The sequence below is a fragment of the Sylvia atricapilla genome, chromosome 5 (genome assembly GCF_009819655.1).
Source record: "Sylvia atricapilla isolate bSylAtr1 chromosome 5, bSylAtr1.pri, whole genome shotgun sequence".
Classification (NCBI taxonomy): domain Eukaryota; kingdom Metazoa; phylum Chordata; class Aves; order Passeriformes; family Sylviidae; genus Sylvia; species Sylvia atricapilla.
Window position 1 is genome coordinate 65,242,427 of NC_089144.1, and position 22,725 is coordinate 65,265,151.

Sequence of the window (22,725 nt, forward strand, 5' to 3'; positions counted from 1 at the left end):
CCTCACTGCTTTCCACCTGCTCTGGTTGTTTCATTTGCTGATTTGTATTTCTTCCTATTCTTTAGCTGGGCCAAATTTGGCTCTCTCTGGTGGAGGCGAGGGGAGAAGCGGTGGTCAAGGCTGTTGGGAAAGGGAGAGAGGCAAGGGACTGGGGTTCTTTGGGTTGAGGTAGCCTCAGGGCTGGCAAGGTGACTCCCCAGCACCTCCCAGGCCTCACTCCAAGTTCACTTCTAGGATCCTGACTGACTATGGCAGTTGGTTGCTGATGGAAGAGGGTTTCCATGGCAATGTACAAGTGCTGCTTGCTCCCTCCTCAGCACTCTGCCTCCCATTCCCTCCCTCTCCTCACCCCCCTCCCCAGCCCTCCTGTTTCTCAAGCCTGTTGCCATGGAAAAGTCATAATCCACAAAGAATTTCAGATTCCCCCCACACCCATTGAGGTTTGGGTTTTTGGTTTAGTGTTTTTTCATGTTAAAATTTGCTTTTCAGTTAAATGTGTGGGTAGGGAAGGCTGTATCTGCCTCTTTGAAAACTTGTGCCTGGGCAAGAGGGAGGTCTTTATGTTGGAATTGAAGGTCCTCCTGGATGGAGGGTGGTATGAAGCTCTGGATGGGAGCTCCAGCTAATGGGGACCCCATTAGGGTTATGGCTTTGAGATGTGCTTATGTGACATTGAAGTTTCTGACCAGTTTTTTTGAAGACACTGTGTCGTTTGGCATCTGGAGTCTGAATCAATGATATATAAGCACCCAAGACATGTTGGAGAAAAAGGGGGAGTGAGAGATTTTGGAAGAGTGCCTCCTCTTGAGGCTGCTGCTTCTGAAGTGATTTTAGTGACTGCTACCAACAGAAGAGGGTGCAGACAACTCATACGCTGGCACAATATGTGCATAGCAAGAGTTGTGGGAATGATGCAGCTGAAGGTACTGAATGAGACCAGAACTAGAGCCCACATTATTCCACCTGGTGCTCATGCTAATTCCCAAGTTTTCAGGGTATGTCCACATCTATCAGGACTTGTGTATGAGATTTGTGTGTTATTTTTAAGTTTGTTAGCTTTAGTAGCAATTAAAAGTGAAAATAGTTAAATTTCCGAGGGCTGGTTGAACTGGAGGGAGCTGTGGCATGGTAATAGATGTGAAGCTTTACCCTTTGATGTACTTTCCATGGAAATGTTCTCGTCTCACTCCTGGGACACTTGTTTCCATCCATTCTGTGTTCAGATTTCCCACAGTGGACACTGGCCTGGAATGCTCAGATGCTTGCTGGAAAACCATTTTCACAGTGTTTCTAGGACCAAGGAGTCCTGTAAGTCTCCTGAGCAAAGAAATATTCTTGTCAGATTTCCCATTCTGACTTTCAGGAGGGAGAAGGAATAAGGTTCAGATAATATATCCCAAATTTGGACCTTGTACTTATTTTAGACCTCCTGAGAGTCTTTTATTGGATGCAATGTTAGTATCATGCCTGAGGCTTTTTTAAAGTGACCTTTTCTCAGAGAAGAAGCAGAGAAGTAATTCAAGATCAAATGCAGCTCTAGAATAAAATGGCACATTTATTTCACTGGAGATGAAGCAACATGGGCTGAAGTTGACTCTTTTCTTGCTTCAGGAAAAGCTGAGGATGCATGCTCTGTTTCATTTTTATATAAGTGACTACATTCAGATGGCCTGCTGCAGTCTTCTTATCTACTCATCATGGTTACCTTTCCCACTGTCTGTGTGTACCAGTCACTTGCTGCTCACCTGACCTCAGATGCTGTAATAGTCATGGAATCTAGCCTGGACATGTGGAGTAAGGGGTGGAGTATAACGGAGTCTTTTCAGACTGTTAGAAAAAACTATTGATTTACAAAACCATGAAGTCATAGTGCTAGGTCATTTTAGAGGCTCTTTTTTTGGATTAATCCCTGGAAGGTGATGGATTTCCAACTGCCACATAATGTGGTCTGCCGCAAAGAAAGCAAAAAGCTTGATCTCTCAGCAATGCTTGCAAAAAGCCTAATCTGTCAACAGAACTCCATCTTTTTCCTTGGCAATATGCCTTTACTCTGTTCTAGACAAACAATTTCTTCAGTTCCATGCCCTAGGTGATTTGTCTTCTTCCAACTGCAACCTCTTTTCCAACACTGCTGAGGAAGAAGCCTAAGAAGTTGAAGTGCTGTGTTGGGCACCTATCAGGTGGACTCCATCTCTGTGTTTCACAGAGGCTTCTGAACACTTAGCAGCAATTGGAAAAATTATTCAATCACTACCAATCTGGTCTAAGAGTTGAATTATTGACCTGAATGTGAGTATTTCCCTTCTCTTTTCACCTGTCAGGCCTCAGGGATGGATCCCAAAAGATTTTCCAGAATACTATATGAGAATGTAGGAGTGCACTGATCATATCAGCAAACCAGTCCCCCTCCTTGTGCTTAGCAAGACCTTGTGTAGCCCTGGATCTTTCTCTCTCTTTTACTAAAAGGAAGAGAGAGAGGCATGCAGGTTGATTTAATAGAGCCTGGATTACAAACTACACCACAAAACGCTCTACGAAGTTAATAATACAAGGCACAAGTGGGATATGATATAAATGATGTAAATGTGTGAACTCTGAGGAGGACTTTGGCAGTGTTCCCAGCCATGTTCAAAATGTACCCATGATATTTCTATCTCCCATATTAGGAACCCACTAGAGACAGGCATAAAAGACTGAGGTTGGGTTTATTATCCATATTTATCATTCATTTTAGAATAGCATCTTCCTCCCACACTGATCCATCCTCACGGCACTACATATGCACCCAGCTCAAGGCAGGATTCTTCACACCCTGGCTTTTGGGGCAAGAGTTGAGAATGGTGAGATAGGCTTGAAGTGTGTGTTGGGAAACCCAAAATAGATGGTGCAATATGGACTCTGTAGCTATACAGGTGGAATTGATGGAAGCAGTTTGCAAGCTGTTAGGACATGGGACTTAGGGGCAGAGAGAAGGCATGCCTGAGTATAGGAGGAACCCATGTGAAAAACTGGAAGGAACATCTTGGTATTTATGTCTGTTTTATATTTTCCCAGTGTTTGAAAAAGGGATGATGTCAGTGAAGGAAGAGCACAGAGGTGTTATTGCTGTGACTGGGGTGGGTATAAGCAAAGGCTGGGGGCTGGGGATTTGCAGGATAATTTTTGACCTGGGTCTTGGAGTCCAGGGAGCACCCAAATGGGGACATCTTGACTTTCAGAGCCTCGTTGCCACAGTCAGAGCAGGGAAAGTACCAGTGGTGCAGTCGAGCTGGCTGCAGTGTAGCAGCAATGGCTGTGTTGGAAGTGCTGTTGAAAGTGGCAGATGCCAGCAGAGAGCCAAAGGGAAGCATGGCAGACATGGCAGGTTGGGTGGGGAGGCAGCCACACAGGGAAGGTGCTGATGGTGAGGAGGCTACTAATTGCACTGAGTGTTGTCGAAGTGCTAACTACAAGTGAGGGCAAGGATGACTAATTACAGACAGGATTGTGAAGAGGAAGAGGAGGCAGGCATGAGGATTAGTGGGGAGTCTGTGATTATGGCACTTTGTAATGAAGAAGATGCTGATCAGTGTGTGACTTGGATCTTAGCTCTGGTATTAACCAAAGCTGTGTTCTTCACATGTGCCAGCTTGTGGCTTTCTTGCTTCTCCTTCTGTCTTACTCTTCATTTTATTTGCTACTGCAGCATTTTCCCTCTTTGCATGTAGTGTGGAGAGAAGTGTATAAAGGGTTTAATGTAGGAGAAAAAAAAAAAAGGAATTAAGAAATCTTAATTTAGACACTACCCCACTGGTGATGCATCCTGTGTCCCTTGTCAGACAAATGTTAGCTGAGAGGTCTTCTCAAAAAGAAAGAGGTTTTCCTAATGCTACAGCGGAAAAAAAAAAAATCACAAGAAAGCTTAAAGGGAAGGGGGAAAATAATAATAAAAAAATGAACCCTAATAGTTCTGAGATTTTCCTCAGCCCAGGGAAGGGTTAATGCTTTAAATGCAGTGTAATTTCAGCGGCACTAAAGAACATGTTTCCATGGAAACATCAACCCACAGAGGGAGAGAAAAAGGGAGAAAAGAGAGGGAACAGCAGCAGAGGGAGAGTGGCTCTTCTGGCAAAGGAAGAGCAACCTCCAGACCCTCCCTTCCCAGTTACAGATAGGAGTGATTATTTATTTTTTGAATCGATTCCCCTTTGGAGGTGTTATAGGGAAGAAAGTGATAGGATGCTGACTTGGCCAAACTGCTACAGACCCAAGAAAATCCAGTCACAGTTTTTGGAGTGTGTCTCCTCCCAGGCGTGACTCTGCTCCTGCCAACACTGTGAATTCACTGCCCCTTACAAATGTGTGAATGTCTTTAACACTTGATAAACTTGAATAACTCCAAAATCACTAGTGGTTTCTCCTCGGGTCAAAAAAGTTGAGCTAGTTTTCTCTTTCTGAGAATATAATAGAAGGATTTATTTCGGTCTCCATCTGGTTTAGTCTTGCCTGGATTCTGTCAGTGAGAAGGAACCAGATTTGAATGGTTTTCCACAAGCGAAAATGTTCTGAATGCTCTACAGGAAAACTGTTGCATTCACCTGTTTGGTGGTCTTGACTCCAGGACAGAAACTGGAATGAGCTCTGGGTAAATAGCAAGATGCCCTGATGGCTGACTCCACACCAGCATATCAGCCACCTTCAGAAGACCAAAGATGTCGTTGTCATGCACATCTGCTTGGCCAGGTTTTTTTAGCCGTGGTCCACTGCCATGTGAGAGATTTCAAGGGGAGGTACAAAAGTTATTAAGAAAAATCAGGCTGCCGTCAGCAGGATTAAATTCACTGCATAGGGACAGTAGTTCAACTGGAACATTTTTTTTACAGCTCTTCAAATTGGCAGACCTTGAAAGACATCATCCTGAGTGAAAAATCACTGAAGAGCCTCCTTTGACTTGTGTTCTGTGACTGCTTCCCCTATCAATGATTGTATGACTATGCCTTAAGACAGATGAGCATATCTGAAGGGTAACTCCTAACCTTTCAGTATTTGCCTTATTCTAGTGGTATGGTTTTCATCAGTGACCTGTTAGTTGGTGCCAAGACATAATTATGACCCGTTGTCAGCTGTTGTGACAAATACAATTCTCCATGCCTTTACTGCCCCATGTAAGCTGATTTTTAGTCCTATCAGATAGAAGAAATGCATTGAAAACTATTTTTGCTTTGGAGAAAAGTGATGTGTTATCTGTACCTAATCAATAAGGAAGGATATAAAGATGTATCAATAAAAAAGTAATTGGCAGGAATTTAATAACTCTGTAAAGCTTTCCAGCTTCATCCAGTTTTGTTCTGAACATTTTGTTTTTATTTTATCCAGTGACTGTAACAATTTTGACCTTAACACTAATTTTCTGTTAGTTATTTTCTGTTACTTAAAGGTTTGGTGAGTCAGTTCAGAAGTATATTTGTTTTTTTCAAAGCTTTTCTGGCTAAAAAATGCTTTCTGAGAATAGACTGATTTCCTATGACATTTATAGAAATTTCCAGCTTTAACAGACTATGCTCTTAGAACACTTTTCCTTATTTCTGTTTTATTTCCAGTGGGGCCAGAAGATGTAGAGGTATATTCCCTAGGTACTTAGGACTGTGTCACTTTCCCAGAAAAAAAAAAAAAAAAAAGAAAATAATAAAAAAGGAGATAAATTTAAAAGAAATCAGAATCTGTAAAACAAGCATTTTGGATTTAAAAGGGAACATTTTGACATGGAAATCCTATATGCTTTCCCTTGTGATTAGGAGCATGGGAATTTTGTATTCGTATTTCGCCTTCACAAAACTTGAACTAAATCTTCAGTGATATTCCTTCCCCTGCTGAGGTGATGCTGTTCCTTGTAGGATTCTTTCCTAGTGTCACATCACAAATGTGTTTTAATTGGGACTCTTGACCACAGAAGAAAGGGTGGAAGGTATCACACAACAGACTGTGTGGGAGCCTGATGGTGGACCTTAATCTTAAGAAGATTAATCTTCTGTCCAAAATTACTGCAGTTTTCAGATCTTCTGTTTCTTTTCCGTTCTAACAAAATGTTGACCTCTTCCTGAGAAAGTGTGGCCATGTTCTTATCCCATTTAAAAAGTGGTTTTGCCAGATAATTTTTCATGGCTCTGGCATTTGTGAAAATAGGTTAGTCGGGATGTCTGAGAGAAAAAAAAATTGTCTTTAGTTGAAATTTCAAGATATTGCTGTGACCAGCATAGCACACAGGGCAAAATGAAGATTTATCTTGCTCTTTTCCCTATGAACAGGTTACCTCATCCTATATTGTATATTTGTGTATCTTACAAGTCACATACAGTCTGGTTTTGGTACTGTCAGCAGCCCCTTGGCAGGGGGAGTGTGAGATGCCACTAGGCCTGAATGGCACCTCTTTGCCCATTAGTACAGAGGGCAGTGACTGCATGGAATGAAAAGCAAATGGGAGATTGGGTCCTGCATGACATTATGTATGTGGAGGAGAAATCCATTATGAAAACTCTGAAACTCGCTGAAGCAGCCTTCTACCTACGTGCCATTACTGTCATGTGTGTCCTAGGTTGGAGCTGGCCCCATGTTTCTTTTTGAGGGGTGATTCAGTGACCCTGCACAATGACTCCCCCACCCTGTCTGCTTCCTGATGGATACCTGTCTGTGAGGCAAACCCCTGTGGTGCAATGATGAGTTTCCCCTTACATTCATTCTCAGGAGGGAGGCTGCGGGCTGTACACACTGTGGGAAGTGAGCTTTGCTTCACGTTCTCAGGAATGGTCCTGTCTCATTAGGATCAAGCAACGTGTGTAGGAAAGCAGCCCTGCCATTGCTGTGGCTCCCTGCATCCTCCGAGGATAGATATATCCTCACTCCACAGGAACTGTCATCTCAGAGTCTTTTTGAAATGACAAAGCTGTGGTAGATAGATAGGAGAAATGGGAAATAAACTGGAAGTGTAATTTTTTTAAGATTAAGAGAGGGATTGATGGAGAAGATTAATCCTTCCACTGTACATAGGAGCTTTCACTTGGAAGTCTCAGCACACATACACATTGTTTTCAAAGCAACTTTGCTAAATATGTGGGGGAAACAGCAAGGACAGTTCAGCAGAAATTTGTCTTCCACCAGAAATGGTTATTTCAGAGGTCAGGATCAAACACCAAAAAAATTCATCTTCATAGAGGTGAGGGGCCAGTCTCAGGGGATTGACCAATATCATTCTATTGATGTCAGGTGAATATCACTGATTTATTGCAGCCCAGTAGCTGCCTTCTTATCTTCTAAAAAGGTAAGAGACAAACCAAAGTAATATCTTATATCTTTGTTATCTTTTAGCCTGAGGGATATTTCCTAATCTAGATGATCTCCAAATCTTTTTGCTTAATGAAAACAATTTTGAGCTCTGGGCATTTCTCTAAGGCTACTGGTCAAATTGATTCCCAGAAGTCATTTAGGGTATAGTCTGGGCAGATCATCTGGTGTAGGATGACTGTACAATTTGGAATTTGGTAGCACTCTTTTCTACACTTTCTTACAGCGCATCTCCCCATATTCAGTGGTACCACTGACAGTGAAAGAGAAAGAAACAAATGCAGAGGAGTGACATACTGTTCCCTTAAGATTTAATTTTCCTAGTCAATGGTTGCTTCTATTTTTTTTTTCCTAACTTGTTTCGGTTTTGTTCTTCATAATAGCCTCTTGTTACATAAAATCAGCTGCACTCATGCCCTTTGCATGGAATCCTTTCACTCTAAATTGTGCCTGACACCAGGCGGATGTTGCACAGATAAAGCCAGATGTGCCTGCCTTTCACAATTCCATAAGCCACTGAGAGTGCAGCAGCATAAGGGACAGTGCAGGGCAGTGAGCTATGGGAGAACCTCTGAAAGGCTCAGCTGGCATCAGCATTTTCAGAACAAATTCCATGGTGAAATTTGATCAAAGGCCTAGGCAGAGCCTTTTTTTGCCTTTTTTTTGGGGGTGAACAATTGAGTTTGATATCCTGTGGAGCCTGTCTTACCTCAACAGACCTTGTGCATGCACAGCTGGGTCTGGATGGCTCTTGTGTGTGAGTTGGTTGTGCACTGAGGTAGAGGCAGCCACAGAAATTTTGGACAATGGTATAGAGAAGTAATATCTGTATCATTTGAAGCTTTCTGTGGGTTTGGAGAATGGAGATATAAGTCAGAAGTAAAAGGGATCAGTTGCAGTTTTCTCATTTAAAAAATCAACACTATATCTGTCACTCAGATGAAGGCATTAATAGCGTAGTTAGTGCTGGTTTAGTCTTTAATCTGTCAATTACTTGCCCCTTCAAGTTCACAATTCCCATTTGTAGATAAATATGCTGGTCTTAGACTCCTTTTTCCCTGTCTCTTGAATCCACCCATCCTTTTGTCTGTCCATCCTTGTTCAGGAGCAGGTGTGAGGGATGGGCAGGACACTGCTGCAGGGCTGGATTGATGTGCTCTTCCCTGGTTGTTTGCATCAGGCAAAGCTGGGTAGGTCTTGCCGGTGTTGAGAGAGGGAACATGGTTTGGAGCTGTGAGCACTTCTACTAAAATGCAGTAACATGCTTTTGTGTTTTTTTTTTTTTTTTTTTTTTTTTTTTGCTCCTTCCTGGGCATGAAGTGAGTCTGTTCCTTGATACCTCAGACTGGTGAATTTTTAACACTGTCTCTAGGGGTGGGGGAGAAAAAGCTATTTCACCATGCAGATTCTGTGGGGTAAAGGCCTTTCACTGCTTTCATCTCACTGCTGTTATGATTGGCCTCAGTGTTTCCCATTATAGTGAGATTCCAGACAGGATGATAGTGGTCTGCATCCCCAGCCCTTTATCACAGAAATTTATCATATTCCACCTGCCTTTTACCCTGCAAAGGTAAAAGGTATCCCATAGTTTTTCTTTCCCCACCCTCCACCTCCACCCTGTTTTTCCCTCGTGTTCTGGGCTGCTGATATGACTCCCCAGTGCTGACTGTGGAGAGGCTGTTTTATTTATATGGTCTATCTTATTCGGGGAAGCGATCGATGTGAGGATAATCACGCCATTTCAGACAGACTGCTTGTCTCACTGAAGCATAACAAGCACTGACAGGGCACAGGGGAGGGTGTGTGTTTGTGTGTGTGCTGCACACATATGAGGCAGGGAATGTGAGCCAATGCAATGTCCAAATTTGCCCCTCCAGTCAGCAGGCTTGGGAGGAGCTGATTCCAAGCAAGGCACTGGAAGCAGGAGTGGCTAGTGCTGATTTCAAATGCATCTCCTTCACACCTGTCTCTGGGGCAGAAAATAAGTTGGTTAGCATCCTTTCTGTGTTTCCTGAAGCCTCCTGAGCCCACACATCTGCCTCTCCAGGCTTTCTCCATCGTTGGCTGAAACCATTTAAAATGCCATCATCTCTCTGCTGGTCCTAAATTGGCCATCTGATGTGGTTTCAATGCTCTATTTGCTATGCCAACAAGCCTTTAAAACACTCTCATTTAACTTGCAGGGCTGACAGCCTTACATCTAGGATGGGTGATGTTACCTCAGAGCCCAGGATAGGGACTTAGGTCTCCCTGGGTCTAATTTGCTTCGTGCCTGCTTGTCCACACCACAGGGCTCACGATGTCAGCCTGTTTCCACAGGCTGTGTATGTTTTGCTCTCACCCGTCTGAATTTGGGCATTGCATCTGCTGCATCGCCACTGGGCTGGTAAAAGGCTCAACCCTTCTGTGCTTGCATCAAGTAGTTCCAAGAAATTGCTACATAAGCAAAATCTTTTGCTGAAAGGTACTTCTAGCAAATTAAATTAAATTGCCCGTGTCAGCTCCCACCATGCCCCCTTTCTCTTTCTCTAACTCTCTCCATCTTGGAGTCCCAAACATGCAGGGATTAAGATTTTTACAGGCATAATTTCCTCCTGGTTTACATCACCTGCATGCACAGCCTGCTTGCCCTCATGTTGTGCCCCTGTTACAGCTGGTGGCTCAGTTCAGACATGTCAGGGAGTTTCTCATCCCTCTGCTTGCCTGTTTAGGGACTGTGCGTAGGCTGTAGGGAGGAACCAAATCCCCCTGGCCAGAGCAGGCAGCAGTGGTGCTGCCAAAGGGGATGACTACTGCTGCAGTAATGATGGAGGGCAGAGCCACTTGAGTGTGGCTGCCTTGCAGCATGCTGCTGACTCGGCCTGCCTGGGAGTCCTTCAAGCCCCGATGCTTTGTCACACAGGCTCAGTGCACCAGAGCAAAGCCCTACAGCTCTTTGTGAGCTACTCTTGCCCTGCATCCCTGCGTTAGGTGGCAGGATGGTACAAGAGAGCAAGGAAAGCTGGGGGGGGATGCCACTTCTTGTGCACTTCTGCAAACTTTTGTAAACGTATTTTGCTAATGGGTTGGAGAGAAAAGACTCTGAAGAGTTATATTGCCAGATTTGGAAACTAATTTCAGTCATTAAGGTGTGAAGCAAGAGATTTAAGTGCTGCTTTAAGTGTAAATCTCAAGGCAGCTCCAAGGATCGGAGTAGTTGATGATCCCACCTTGATTATTATTATTAGAGGTTCTAATCTTTCTAGTGAAAATGAGCATAAATGACACCCTCTTGGCTCATTTCTGTTGCTGATTTCTGTGAACTCTTCTCGTCAGGCTGTGCAAGGGAGATTCCTGTAGTGGAATCCTTCCTTGGTGTGAGGAGAAAGAGGGTTGAAAGTGGTTTAATATTGGTGCTTGCTTAATTAGACATTGGCATTGCTTACTCATTACTGACATATAAAACTGCGATTGCCATCAGGCTAATGGCATCCTCATGTTCTTGGAGCCTTTTCTTGTCTTTACTTTGGTGGCCAGGCCAAAGAAGTCATGAAGTTATAATCTTGGTCCACTGGAAGATCCCTCCCACCACCAGAGCCTTAACTAGGTCTTGTTGGGTGCACATACCTGGCAATAGTCCGTGCCTGGCATTCCTCAGTACCTCATAACAATTCACACAGCTGGGGGCGGGGGGGGGGGGTGGGGAAGGACAGAAAAAGAGCATGTGTGGTCCTGACATGGTATGTTTTATGCCATTGCAAAAAATTGTGTGGCAAAGATTTTCCAGGTGGAGGATGTTTTGGGGTTCACTCAATGTTTGGGGTCCAAATGGCTTTGGTTTTTGGAAAATAACTGATAGCCTGCCTTTGAAAATTGTCCTGTTGCAGATGTTTCATGCTGGGCTCCCTTATGGCTGTATTTCCAACGCTGAACATGTCCCTTGAAGGTCACAACATGGAGCAAGTGTGGAATTTCCTTTAGAAATAAACATAATTACTGATTGCACTTGGCGATGGGGAGTTAGTAGATGAGTCTGGTTGATTAATGGAGTTAGAACAAAAAATTTTGAAAAAGGAAGAAACTAAAATTATGACCTGCTTTTTTATTTGTTTAAAGAAGTTTCCCTGATACAGTGCTTTCATTAGATTAGAAGGGAGGTCTCTTTTTGCAGATAGTAGGGAAACATGAACCCACTGAAATAACGGATTTTTCCCCCCTCTTATTTATTTTCTTGAAATTGGCTCAAATTGAGTTCATAAGGGACAAATTGAAGCTGAATATTAGGAAATATTTCCTGATGTCATAGTGTAATAGAGCAGAAGAACCTCTCATGTCTGTAATAGAAATGTTGCTTGTGCAATTTATAGAACTGTGCAAAGTAGGGGAGGGCAGAGTCCAGGGGCTAGCCCTGCAGGCAGCTTGGTCACCTCTGCCTCTCATGGTGATATGATGCTACTGGTGCCAGAGCAGATTTACAAAGGTAAAATCTACTTCATGCAACAGGATTGTGAATTGAAGTGAAATATATAAACAGGGTAAACTGTCAGAGTCTCTGTCACGGAGATGTCATATAAACCGCTGAACTGTGTATTTACCTCCTCTTCCCTACAGTGTATTTCTAGATGGTCTGACACTTAAGAAAACAATAGACCTGATTCTTATTTACAGCAACACCCCTTTAACATGCTCTCACAATGCAGCAGGCCCTTGAAATGAGTGTAGCTGTAATCTCAGTCCACTTAAAGGTCTTCCCTATTGCCAGAGCTGAGTAAGGAGGCTTTCGGATAAACAAAATTGAAGCCTGGACTGTTTAACTTTTGTACAGATGACATGAAATGCCCCAACAGGGAGCACCTTCTGCAGAAGTGATGGGGCCTTTCCAGACAAAGAGAATAGCTGATGTTGGCTGTAGGGCCGATCACCCTGATTTTTTGATTTTACTGGGTTTTACTGGCTAATCATTTGATTTTCCTGGGTTTAAGGCATGATTCTGTCCCTAGGAAAAAGGATTTTCACTGAGGTCCTTAAACATCCTTATCCCTATTCCTAAGCTCCTTCACAGGATCACTCTGGGCCCCATGAGGTATGCTGGCTCTGACAGGGATAGAGCTTCTTGCAGGTGTTCTGCTCCTTCCTCTGGTCTCCACTGCTTCCCTAGTCAGTGCCTCGATATTTGGGCCGGGGGGAAGCTGTCTCCACTGCTTCACCTGTCACCCATCTGTCCTCAAATGGCATGCAAAATCCCCTTTGGAGAGTGAGCAAAGTGTAGTCTGTGGAGTGTGTTTACACAGCTGATTGCTATGGATCCCTCTGCCCTTTGAGGCAGAGGATAAACCGGGGACTGTGGGCAAATGTGTGTGTGTGACTCTTAAAGTGCTTTTAGGAATTCAGTGACAGCCAACACAGTAAATCACTTCCCTATCCCAGTCACAAAATAGGGGTAATTGCCCTGCCTTGCCTGATGGTCCCAATTTCTGGACTAATTGTACTGTTTTTTCTAACACCTTTCCTCTTAGATTTTCCATTGTTTACACTGTGCTCCTTCCCTCCTGATGTGAGCTGAAGAAGGGAGGCAGGGTCTCATTTGGGCTTTGGTTTCCAAGCATTAATGTTCTCCTTACTCTCTTCTCTCTCCTGCAGGTACCTGATCAATGTCACCTTTGAAGGCAGGAATTTGTCATTCAGTGAGGATGGATACCAGATGCATCCCAAGCTAGTCATCATCCTTTTGACCAAGGAGAGGAAGTGGGAGAGGGTAGGATATGTTTGGTAATTCTCAAACTGTGTCAGGGAAGAAGGGGGAAGGCTCCAAGCAAATAATCCTCCCCACCTTTGTGGACTTGTTGTCAAGGGCTGACAATCTGCTTCCTGTGTCCTGGACCACTGGTATCTCCAATGCTGTCTTCTCCGTGCAGGATGCCATTACAGTCTTCCATTAGCATGCAGAAAATATTCATCAGCTTCTTTCTGTAAACTCTGAACATAAGTTTTCCAGCCTTTCAGAGAAGATACCTCCACTGTGCCATGAGTTTCAATGGCTGAGACAGAAAATATTTCTCTCTATGGCTTGGTGGCAGTGAAGTTCTGTGTGCTAAATGACTGTGATTGAGCTACAGCCACACTTAGTAATTTATGCCAGTATTAATAACTGTGCCTGATATATCTGGCCAGTGTCCCTCGCAATTGGATTGCGCATTAAGTAGGATGTGAACATGAGATCATATTGAGTTGTTCAAAGATCCAAATTTGCATATTTTGGAATAATTTGCATGTAACCCAGGACACCAAATTAGAAATGGTGTGAATTTCTGAGTTAGTGGGAAGTTTTGGTTCATTTCACCTCCCACATAAATGTCAGTGGTCTAGGCTCAGAACAAGCATTCCCAAAGGGTTTCAGTTGAAGCAGAGGGGGTAGGTTAAGGGCTAAGAAAATGAGATAGAAAAAAGTTATGGGTGTGAGAAATCAGTGCAAAGGAAGGAGAATTCATCAGAACACTTGATAGATATGAAGCAGAAATTGGTCTGGATGTGATCATGTGTATGGCTTAGTAAAATGCCCCTTTGTCCCACCATGCACAGAAAACTCTCTCTTCTTGCCTGCTTGCTCCCTGTATGGACTTGCAGGTGGCCTGCTTGGTGAAAGTGAAGAAGAAATTAATGGGGAATGAGAATGAAATGGAGAGCGGTCAGGAGAAGTGCATTCCGAAGAGAGCTGTAGGAATAACTTGTGAATGAGACAGAAGAGCAATCACGTTAGTGCCTGGCAGGCACTAAAATCTCCCAGAAGTTGCAGAAATTTGGGAAGAAGGTGAATGGCTCCAGCCTGTGCCTGGTTTCCAGGGGGACCTGTCTATCTCATGGTCTTGGCACTATTCAGACCAGATGAGGTTGTGTGGTCTGGGAGAGTCAGAAGAGGTCTCAGTGGGGCAGGAGTGTGAGGAAAGAAAGGGCATGGCATAGCATGTGTGGACAACTCTTGGACATCTCTGAAGGCAGGCTGTCTAGATACTGCACATGGTGAGGACATGCAAAGCTCAGGCTGTAGAGACCTCACGTCAGGCTCGGTCTGTCATCAACTTCATTAAATCTCACCAAGAAAAGTCCAGGAGGATTTGTTCCTAGCTGGCACCAAATTTGTTCTCACGGGGGAAAATGCCGTCATCAGAGAAGGAAAATGAAGCGGTAGCAGCATGAATCCCCCTAGGGGTTATTAGCAGGGCTGGCTGTGGGAATCTGTTGCTGGAATGCTTTGCAGTCTCTGGGGAGGCACAGCTAAATACAGTCCTGATTATATCTTGCCTGTCACATGCTTCACATGTTGCACTCTCAGTGAGGGCTTGGTGGCTTCCATCAGTGGTAAGTAGGGTTGTTCAGTCTCTGAGAGTGTATTTGTGATCTCTCAGATGAACCAGACAATTAGTAGAAGGGATCCTGGTGATAGGGAGTGTTGGGATTAGACCTGTGACCTGCTTGAGCCTTGCTGTCTGTGGGGACTACTTGACATCCATTAAACCAAACCAGTCCTTCATTTCATAGGAGCTGGGGCTGGACCGAAATGACACTATGATGAACTATGATATTAGTGGTAAGAAAAAACCTGTAGTGCTTCCTGGGCACAAATGTTTTATCCTGAAGTGGGTGTCTTTCTCAGAGAGGATCAGATTATTATAATCAAACCCTGAACTAGTTGAATTTTATGATGGCAGGTTCTTCCTGGGAGACACTGAAGTCATCTCCAACATGTTCTGATCACAGACCAAAACCTGTCATACCTGGAACCTCATTCTCTTATTCTTATTTTTTTATTCCATTCAGCAGAAATGCAAACATTAAAAAAAAAAGCGTGAAACAGATATCTTTGTAGCAAAGATAATAGCTTTTTTCTATGTTTGCAGAGAGTCAGGCAACACAAACTGTTGGCTCTTAACAACTGCTCCCAGGCAATGCCACAATACAAGAAATTATTAATATATTTTTAGCACATAATTCCAATACCTTTATACGTGCTTTGGAACATCATCCAAATTCTCACTAATTTTATGTAAATAGCAAGCTGCTTCATCAGGTCAACTTTTAGGCAAACACTTAGGCAAGTAGGAGACATGAGATGAAAGGCTGCATGGGACACACTGATTTGGTGCAGTTGCATTCACTGTAGCTCAGTCTTTACCCACTTTTATCTGTGACCAGATGCTATACCTGGAAGGAATATCAAGAAGTCATCAAGTGCGTCCCTGTGCCCCATGAGAGGGTTTAACTAGACTGAAATTATTCCTGGCAGATGTTTGTTTCACCTGTTCTGAGAGACCTTCAGTGCTAGAAATCCCATGAAATCCCAAGTTAATCTCTTCTGTGGCTTCTTTCTCCTTACTGTGCTAAGTTTTTCTAATGTCTAGCCTAGATTTCCCTGGCTGCAATTTAAGCCCATGAATACTTTGTGTCTCCCTAGTGGACATAGGAAATTGTTTATTTTCTACCATTTCTTATCTTCCCTATGTGGGTTTGAAGTTTTCTATCATGTTGTCTCCCAGTCATCTCTGGTGCAGGTTAAACAAGAATTTGTTCAGTCCTGCTTGGTAGGTCAGGTTTTCTAGTCTTCTGATCATTTCTGTTAGTGTCCTCTGGGTTTAGTAACACAGTTTGCAACTCTGTACAGCTTGGTACATTTGATTCTTGAAAGATGGCAAATGGATTTTGAGGGTATGTCTCATGAAGTGGAAATATATAAAAAGATATGTTTAAAATAGGTGTAAAGTGTTCCATTTTCTGAACAGTAAAGATCCAGACAGTGACTGAACTGTTTCAGGATTTCAGGTCAGTGAAATCTTCTGCAATTTTGATTTTTTTCCCCAGTTTGTGAATAAGTATCTTCACAACCTCACCAGTTATTTCGGAACAGGAATTAATTTTCCAGAGAAGCTGTAGCTGCCCCCAGACTCTGATGATGATAAATCTCCTCATGAGTGCCTCAGACAAACTGAAGCCTTGTAGGGCTGACAATCATGAAAGCACAAGAAGAGAAACCACTTTCTACAAAGGGACAGTAACTTGAGCTCTCCTGCTTGTCTTAACCATGAGTAATGATTCATCATGGTAAGCACATGTGCTGAATTTAATTCACTTCTCTATATTCTGCTCCTTGGGGACAGAACACTGCATGCCTTTCCTCACTACCTTTTCATCTGCTGGTTAGTAAAGCTCTTAGCTTCACTGGCCAGTTAGCTGAGATGTGCTTTGGGGGCCTAGATGCCCCTGTTGTATTTATCATAGAGGTGCAGGTGTGCAGATGAAGGTGGTGAAGAATGTCTACTCTTACACCCCATGAAGGGCCATCCTCGGTGCAGTGATGAGTGGGAGCCAGATGTCTTGCAAAGTGAGCCAGAGGGTCAGTACTACACTAGGTTTTGTGTCAGTGGGTTGTGATATTTTGTGTGGGAAGAGTTTTCATCCAGTATTTTTCTTCACTATTTGCCTTTTTCTTCTGCTCTCCTGTGATCCCACATATGATGATGACTTAATTCTGGGTTCATGATCCCTTTTTGAGAACTAGCAAGGGCTGCTATCTCCAGCTCTTGATCACATCCTCCTTCTCTACTGAGTCCTACCCCACTAGCTCCCTGCTCCTAGATCCTCCCATCTGCTTCCTCATTTTCCCCCAGCAAACCTGGGGGTGACACAAATGTTATGACCTTTGAGGCCCTCTTTCAGATTCTTTCTCTAACTACTAGTGAGTTTTGCATCACTTCTTATCGCTAGTTTGTGCTCAGCCTCTCCGATTTGCTGATGCTTCTCTGCCTCGTCTCCTCGGTGTGTTGCTGGGGATTCAAAGCACCTTTCCATGAGGCTCATGACACCAGCTTCTTGTGCCTCCCCACAGACCCCTTTGATTCACAAGCTCCCTCCATCTCTTTACCAAGCATGCTTCATTCACTCCTCTTCCTGTTTGGACAAGCAAAGGCCCAGGTGATGGTTTTGGTCGGGTCCCACTACAAGCCATCTTAGAGGACAGATGGAAAACTTACGTTGGAAGATTCATTCTCCTTGCTGTATGTACTAATCCTCGGCCCCTATCAACCTTCCCTGCTTGGCAGAGAAAATGTTTGCCTGCTGCTGGTGCTGTAATTATCAGCATTTGACTTTTGAACTCCTCAGCTCCAGCAGGGTCTGTTCTGCTTCCTCTCGCCATTGGTGTGACCATGACTACAAACACACGGGCAGGCTGTTCCTAACCTGTCCCCTTACACCATTGTACACATTAGTGCTCCCTGGGAATGGGCCCATTTGCTGTGACATCCTGTCAGCTGCTTCAGTGACTGTAGACTTCCAGGACTTCCTAATGCTGCAGGGGAGTGGAAAATAGTGCTACTACTCTCTGCCACATGGGATCTCCAGAGATGTGTTCAGCCTCAATCACAGGCTGCATTAAGATGAGTTTGTGAACTTCTGTGACCCTGTCTCCAGCTTGGGACAGAGCACCATTATGCCCATCCCTGCCTGGGAAGGGTTCCCTTGGGATATGGGAGGGAGATACAGAAAGGAAAAAAGAATTTAGAAGAGAAAAATGAAAAATGAATATTTCCCTTAACTAAAAAAATGAGGAAAGAGAGCAAGATAAATTTTTGGACACATAAATGATTGTTGAAAAAGGACATGCTGATCAGCTGCTTTTCATGCCCCAGTGAGGAGAAAGAAGTTGTCTTGCTAAATTTTCAAGCAGGAAGATTTCAGTTAGATATGTAGGGAGCTGTCTAATTATTGGCATGGTGAAACATGGTGAGGCTCATTTGCTGGTAGAGGTTCATTTGCTGGAGGACATAGAGAAAAATATCCAACAGTGCAGGATCTCAATCTATCTTGTCCTGTCTCTGAGCTGGTGGATGCAGTAAGTGATCTCTTGTGGTTCTCTTGCCAGCCTACATATCTGATTAGATAAGCAAGAAAAATCTGAAGAGTATCTCACATAAAACAGCTTATTTCATAGGAGAGACGACCTGGGTTAGCTGATCAGCAGAAACTTCAAGCCTGATCCAGTAAGGACATAATTTCTTCAAGCTTCTACCATGAACGTTTTGTATGAGCAGGCAGTTGGCATGTGAAGGCTATTGTGCATAGCTGTGAACAAAAGCTCTTACAGAGGCACTTGTCACCTCCTGAAGACTGCAGCTTTGGGGAGCTAATGAACACCACAGAGATGCTGAAGAGGCTGTAGCATTTGATGATGATGCAGCCTTCAGGCCTGAGCTCAAGTCTTACTGTGCATTAAAAGAAATATTCACTGTCATCTCTTTGTGCGCTTCAATGTCCCAGTGACAGAAATAACAGGGAAGAGGACTGAAAATACTGATCAGTGTTCTTATCTTTAAGTAATGGTCCATGTGGTACTGACCACTCCGTGAAGAATCAATATGAATCATCTTATCCTGTCTGTTATACTGTTTAGCAGAAGGAAGGACTTAGATTTTTTTTTTTTAGTATCACTTTCTCGGAGAATAAAAACCTCCTTAAAAAGGCCCTTTAAAAAATAGGAGAGGAACAAGAATGTGAGGTGAAAACTGCATCTGTACAAATCCAAGTCTTCTCTGAAGGCCTTGCCCTGCCTTTGGAAAGATGATTAGATTTTTTTGAGACTGTTTCTTCCTTGTGTTGTCTGGTGCCTACCTAGGCAAGCCTTTCTGATCCCTTCCACATGCATGCACATGTATGCCTGCCTCCATGGGGTAGAAATTACTGCCTTTGGTCAGGTTCTGCTCTGTGTGTGGAGTTATGGCAGCTTGCCTGTAAATCCAGCAAGGAAATGATTTCTTATTCCACTGACTCTTTTTACAGTGCAACATGATTGGATTGTTTTTGCCAATCAGTCTTGTTTTGCTAATTTTGCTAATTTGTATGTGGAGATATTAATACTCATTGTCCCTGGGGAGAAATGTCATAGAAGTTTGTTTAAACCTACTCAGTGTAAGTGACTGATTCTGTTCCCACAGAACCAGTTTTTAGAAGGATATAGCTTCTCTTAGGGCAGAAGGACTGTTCTGGATTCATGCACGTATGGCTGAAATTAGAACAGGAGTCTACATGCATTTACCCCCTTATTTTTAAAGTGTTCTTTCTGGACGTGTCTCTAAGAGACCACAATTTTCTGAATGTCTTACTTCTCATTAGACAGCAGACTTGCATCAAAGAATACATATTTTATGGATATCCCACTCCCAAGCGAGTGTCCCTTAGATACCTGATCTAGGTCACATCTGATGGGTCTGTTTATGACCCTGATTCAATCAGACAACCAGATGGCTTTATTTGTGTACCAGTGCTGCACCCACTGCCAGGATTTGGCCTGACTTCTCATAGTTGTCCAGGATCTAACTGTGCGTATTTGTGGCTAATTATGGCCATGTTAATCTTACACTCACTCCTAAGGAGAAGGGCAAATTCAAGGGTCACACAAAGCTTTTCTTAACAGAGGATAAATGGAGCAATCTTTCTGAAAAATCCTTCTATGTAAATCTTGGAGACATGCTGGTCAAACTGTGTCTTTGCTGGATTACTGCATCCTGCAACAATAAGCTAGTCTAGCTCTAACCAAAGAGAACATATTGGGTGTCTCTTCCTAACCACTGCATGTTATGTCATTATAAGCTGTCCGCTCTGTTTGCTTCTTGCTGAAGCCGTTCCTGACTTTGCTTGAATTTTGGAGTGTATTTGTATGATTCATGAGCCTGCAGAAAAATATTCTGGCTCTTTTCCACCAGACCCTACTCCCTTGCCACTGGAGGGAATTCTTACATTGAAACAATGACAGCTTCTTGGAGAGACCTTGTCCTCTTATGCAAATCTGATATTGGAATATCTGGAGATCTTTATTAAGCCCAGGCTGTAGTTAGAATGCCTCCTACCATTTCTGTGCTGGTGTAGCTGATGAGGGTGATGGCAGCCATCTGACCTTTACTGGGGTTACCAACCTATCTCCTTGGAGAGAGGATCCCGGAGAATTGTGCTCAGTGTACTAATGTGAGAACAGCATCCAGCCACAAGAGAAGACTGACCTCATCTCTGTTGTATTCTGGATGAGAACTCTTGTCTGGAGCTTTCTCTCAGCTGAGAGGTGCCACTGTAACCCTTTGCCGCATGTGTATAAGGTCACCTCTTGCACATCATCATTACTGTCCCCAGCACCCAGTTATGGACTTGGGACTCTGCTCTGCAGGGAGCTGAGTCAACACTAAAAAAAAAGGTGGCTCCTACCCCAAAGTGGTTACACTTTAATTACAAGACAAAAGGTAGCAGATGGGTACAGATGGACCAATGGGGGAGTACAAGGGAACAATCAGACAACATTAGTCAGCGTGGTAGGCAGCAGGATTTACACACCAACTGCCTAACTCTTGTGAAGGCTCTGATAGGTAGCAGAGAACTATAACTGGCTTTGTGCAGGCTTATGGGAGCCTCACTGAGAGTGTGGAGGCTAGACAGGGAAAAACAGTAAAGGTACTTGGAGAGCTTCAGCTGAGAAGGTGAAACAGCGCAAAAATACCCAATGCTGCTGGAAAATTTCCAGGCTTCTTAATATCTGAGAGGATATTCCTAACTTTACAGAGAACCAAAAACCTCTGGTAAGGCCACAACTTGCAATGCAGCACGAACTCCTAGTACAGGGCTGATGTGCTAGTGCCAGTCACATTGCTTCTGGCTGAACCCCTTCCTGTTTGCCACATTAATTCTTGTTGAAACCCCTCCTGCTTTCCAGTGGCTTGGAGATTTCCATGGCATGTCAGATGCTGCTGTGTATATGTGTGCCTTTAATCATGACCATTTCACTGATTGTGGGAATGTTTCATCTCGGCGTGCTGAAAATAACCATCCATATCTTAATGCAGGAGATAGCTGATTTGCTGTGGGAAGATGAGTTTTCAGGTATGGGTACTGTAATTACATATTCCTATCACAGCACAGTACCAAGGATCCATCCTATCATCATCCCTAATCAGTCCATAGTATCCTCAAAAAAAAACACCAACCCCCCAAAAAAACCTGCAGACCAGGGAGGGTGATTTGGTTTTGTCCCTAATTTCAGTCTGAACACCAGAATGACTTTTCCCCCAAATTCCAGGTACAAGTGAACTGACTTGAAGTGGCTGAGGTCATTTAGCTTGTTCAGCCTGGAGAAGAGGAGACTGAGCACAGACCTCATAGCAGTCTCACAGGATTCACAGAATCACAGAACATTCTGGGTTGGAAGGATCATTAAGTCCAACTCTCCCTCACAAGGGGAAGCAGCCAGGCAGAGACACTGATCTCTCTTCTCTGTGACCAGTGACAGGACACAAAGAAATGGCATGAAGCTGTGCCAGGGGAGGCTTAAGCTATATATTAGGAAGCGGTTCTTCACAAAATGCATGGTTAGGCACTGGAACAGACTCCCTTGGTCACAGCACCAAGGCTGCCATAGTTCAAGAAGTGTTTGGACAATGCTCTCAGGTACATGGTGTGGTTCTTGGGATGGTCCTGTCCTGGGCCAGAAGTAGGATGGATTTCAGTGATCCTCATAGGTCCTTTCCAACTGAGGATATTCTAAGATTCTGTGATTCTGTGACTATTTATCAGCTCAAAGGTACTTACTTCATCTGTGCTCCACTCAGGAGTGATGTGAACAGGTTATGTATCTCAATACTGCATAGATACACAGCATAGCCACTTTCACTTTCCCTTGCTTGGTGCCCAGTAATCTACTGGAAATCACTTCAGGGCGTCTGCAGCAGTGAGGAACCACACAGGTACCATTGGAAGGGGGAGTTTATTTCCTGTTGCTTTTGGTGGCCAGACTATGCCACCCAAAAGGCAGCTGAAGAAAGCACGGGAATTTAGGCTGCTTAAGATTTGAAATGCGTGAAGAGATGAGGACACAGAAAGCTAGCAGTCAACCAAACTGAGTCTGGAGAAAGAACTAGCAGAGCTTCAGCTGAAGGAGACTCACAGTGAGTGAACATGCCCCCAGTGCCTGAGGGCGTGTTTTCATCTGTTCAGTTGCATTTACTTGAAACTGTCTCATGTCAACGACATCTTTGCTTGTCCTGTGAATTCTCCGCTTCTTCTATTTTTACATTATCTGAAAGTTATTTACTGGAGGCTCTGTTTTCCTTCCATAGGACTTGAGAGAAAGGAAGTGCTATATATTCATAGGACCCTATGTTCTGCCTTTTTCTTTCTCTTCCCCCTCTTCCTCATCTCCATTTGTTTTTGGTAAGATTTTGGTAGTTTGATTTTCCTGCAGTAAAATCTGGCCACATTTGCTTCGGAATGAATTTGAAATAAGATTTTCCTAATATGAAATGGCTCAGAAATTTTTCAGTAAGAAATAGATTGTTTGTTGTGTCCTTGGCTTGGTTTTCTTCTCTCCTCTGGTGTTTGCTCTGGCCAGTGTTTGTTCTCACA

At 43.6% G+C, this 22,725-nt stretch overlaps 1 protein-coding gene across 4 annotated transcripts in view; it reads left to right on the plus strand.

The window, feature by feature from the left end:
* GRIN2B (glutamate ionotropic receptor NMDA type subunit 2B) overlaps positions 1-22,725 on the plus strand; it is a 207,943-nt gene that overhangs the window by 118,164 nt on the left and 67,054 nt on the right. For all 4 annotated transcript variants that reach the window (XM_066319846.1, XM_066319845.1, XM_066319849.1 and 1 more), the window contains exon 5: positions 12,937-13,051. In XM_066319846.1, coding sequence (XP_066175943.1) covers positions 12,937-13,051 — 115 coding nt within the window. The remainder of the gene's footprint in view (positions 1-12,936; positions 13,052-22,725) is intronic.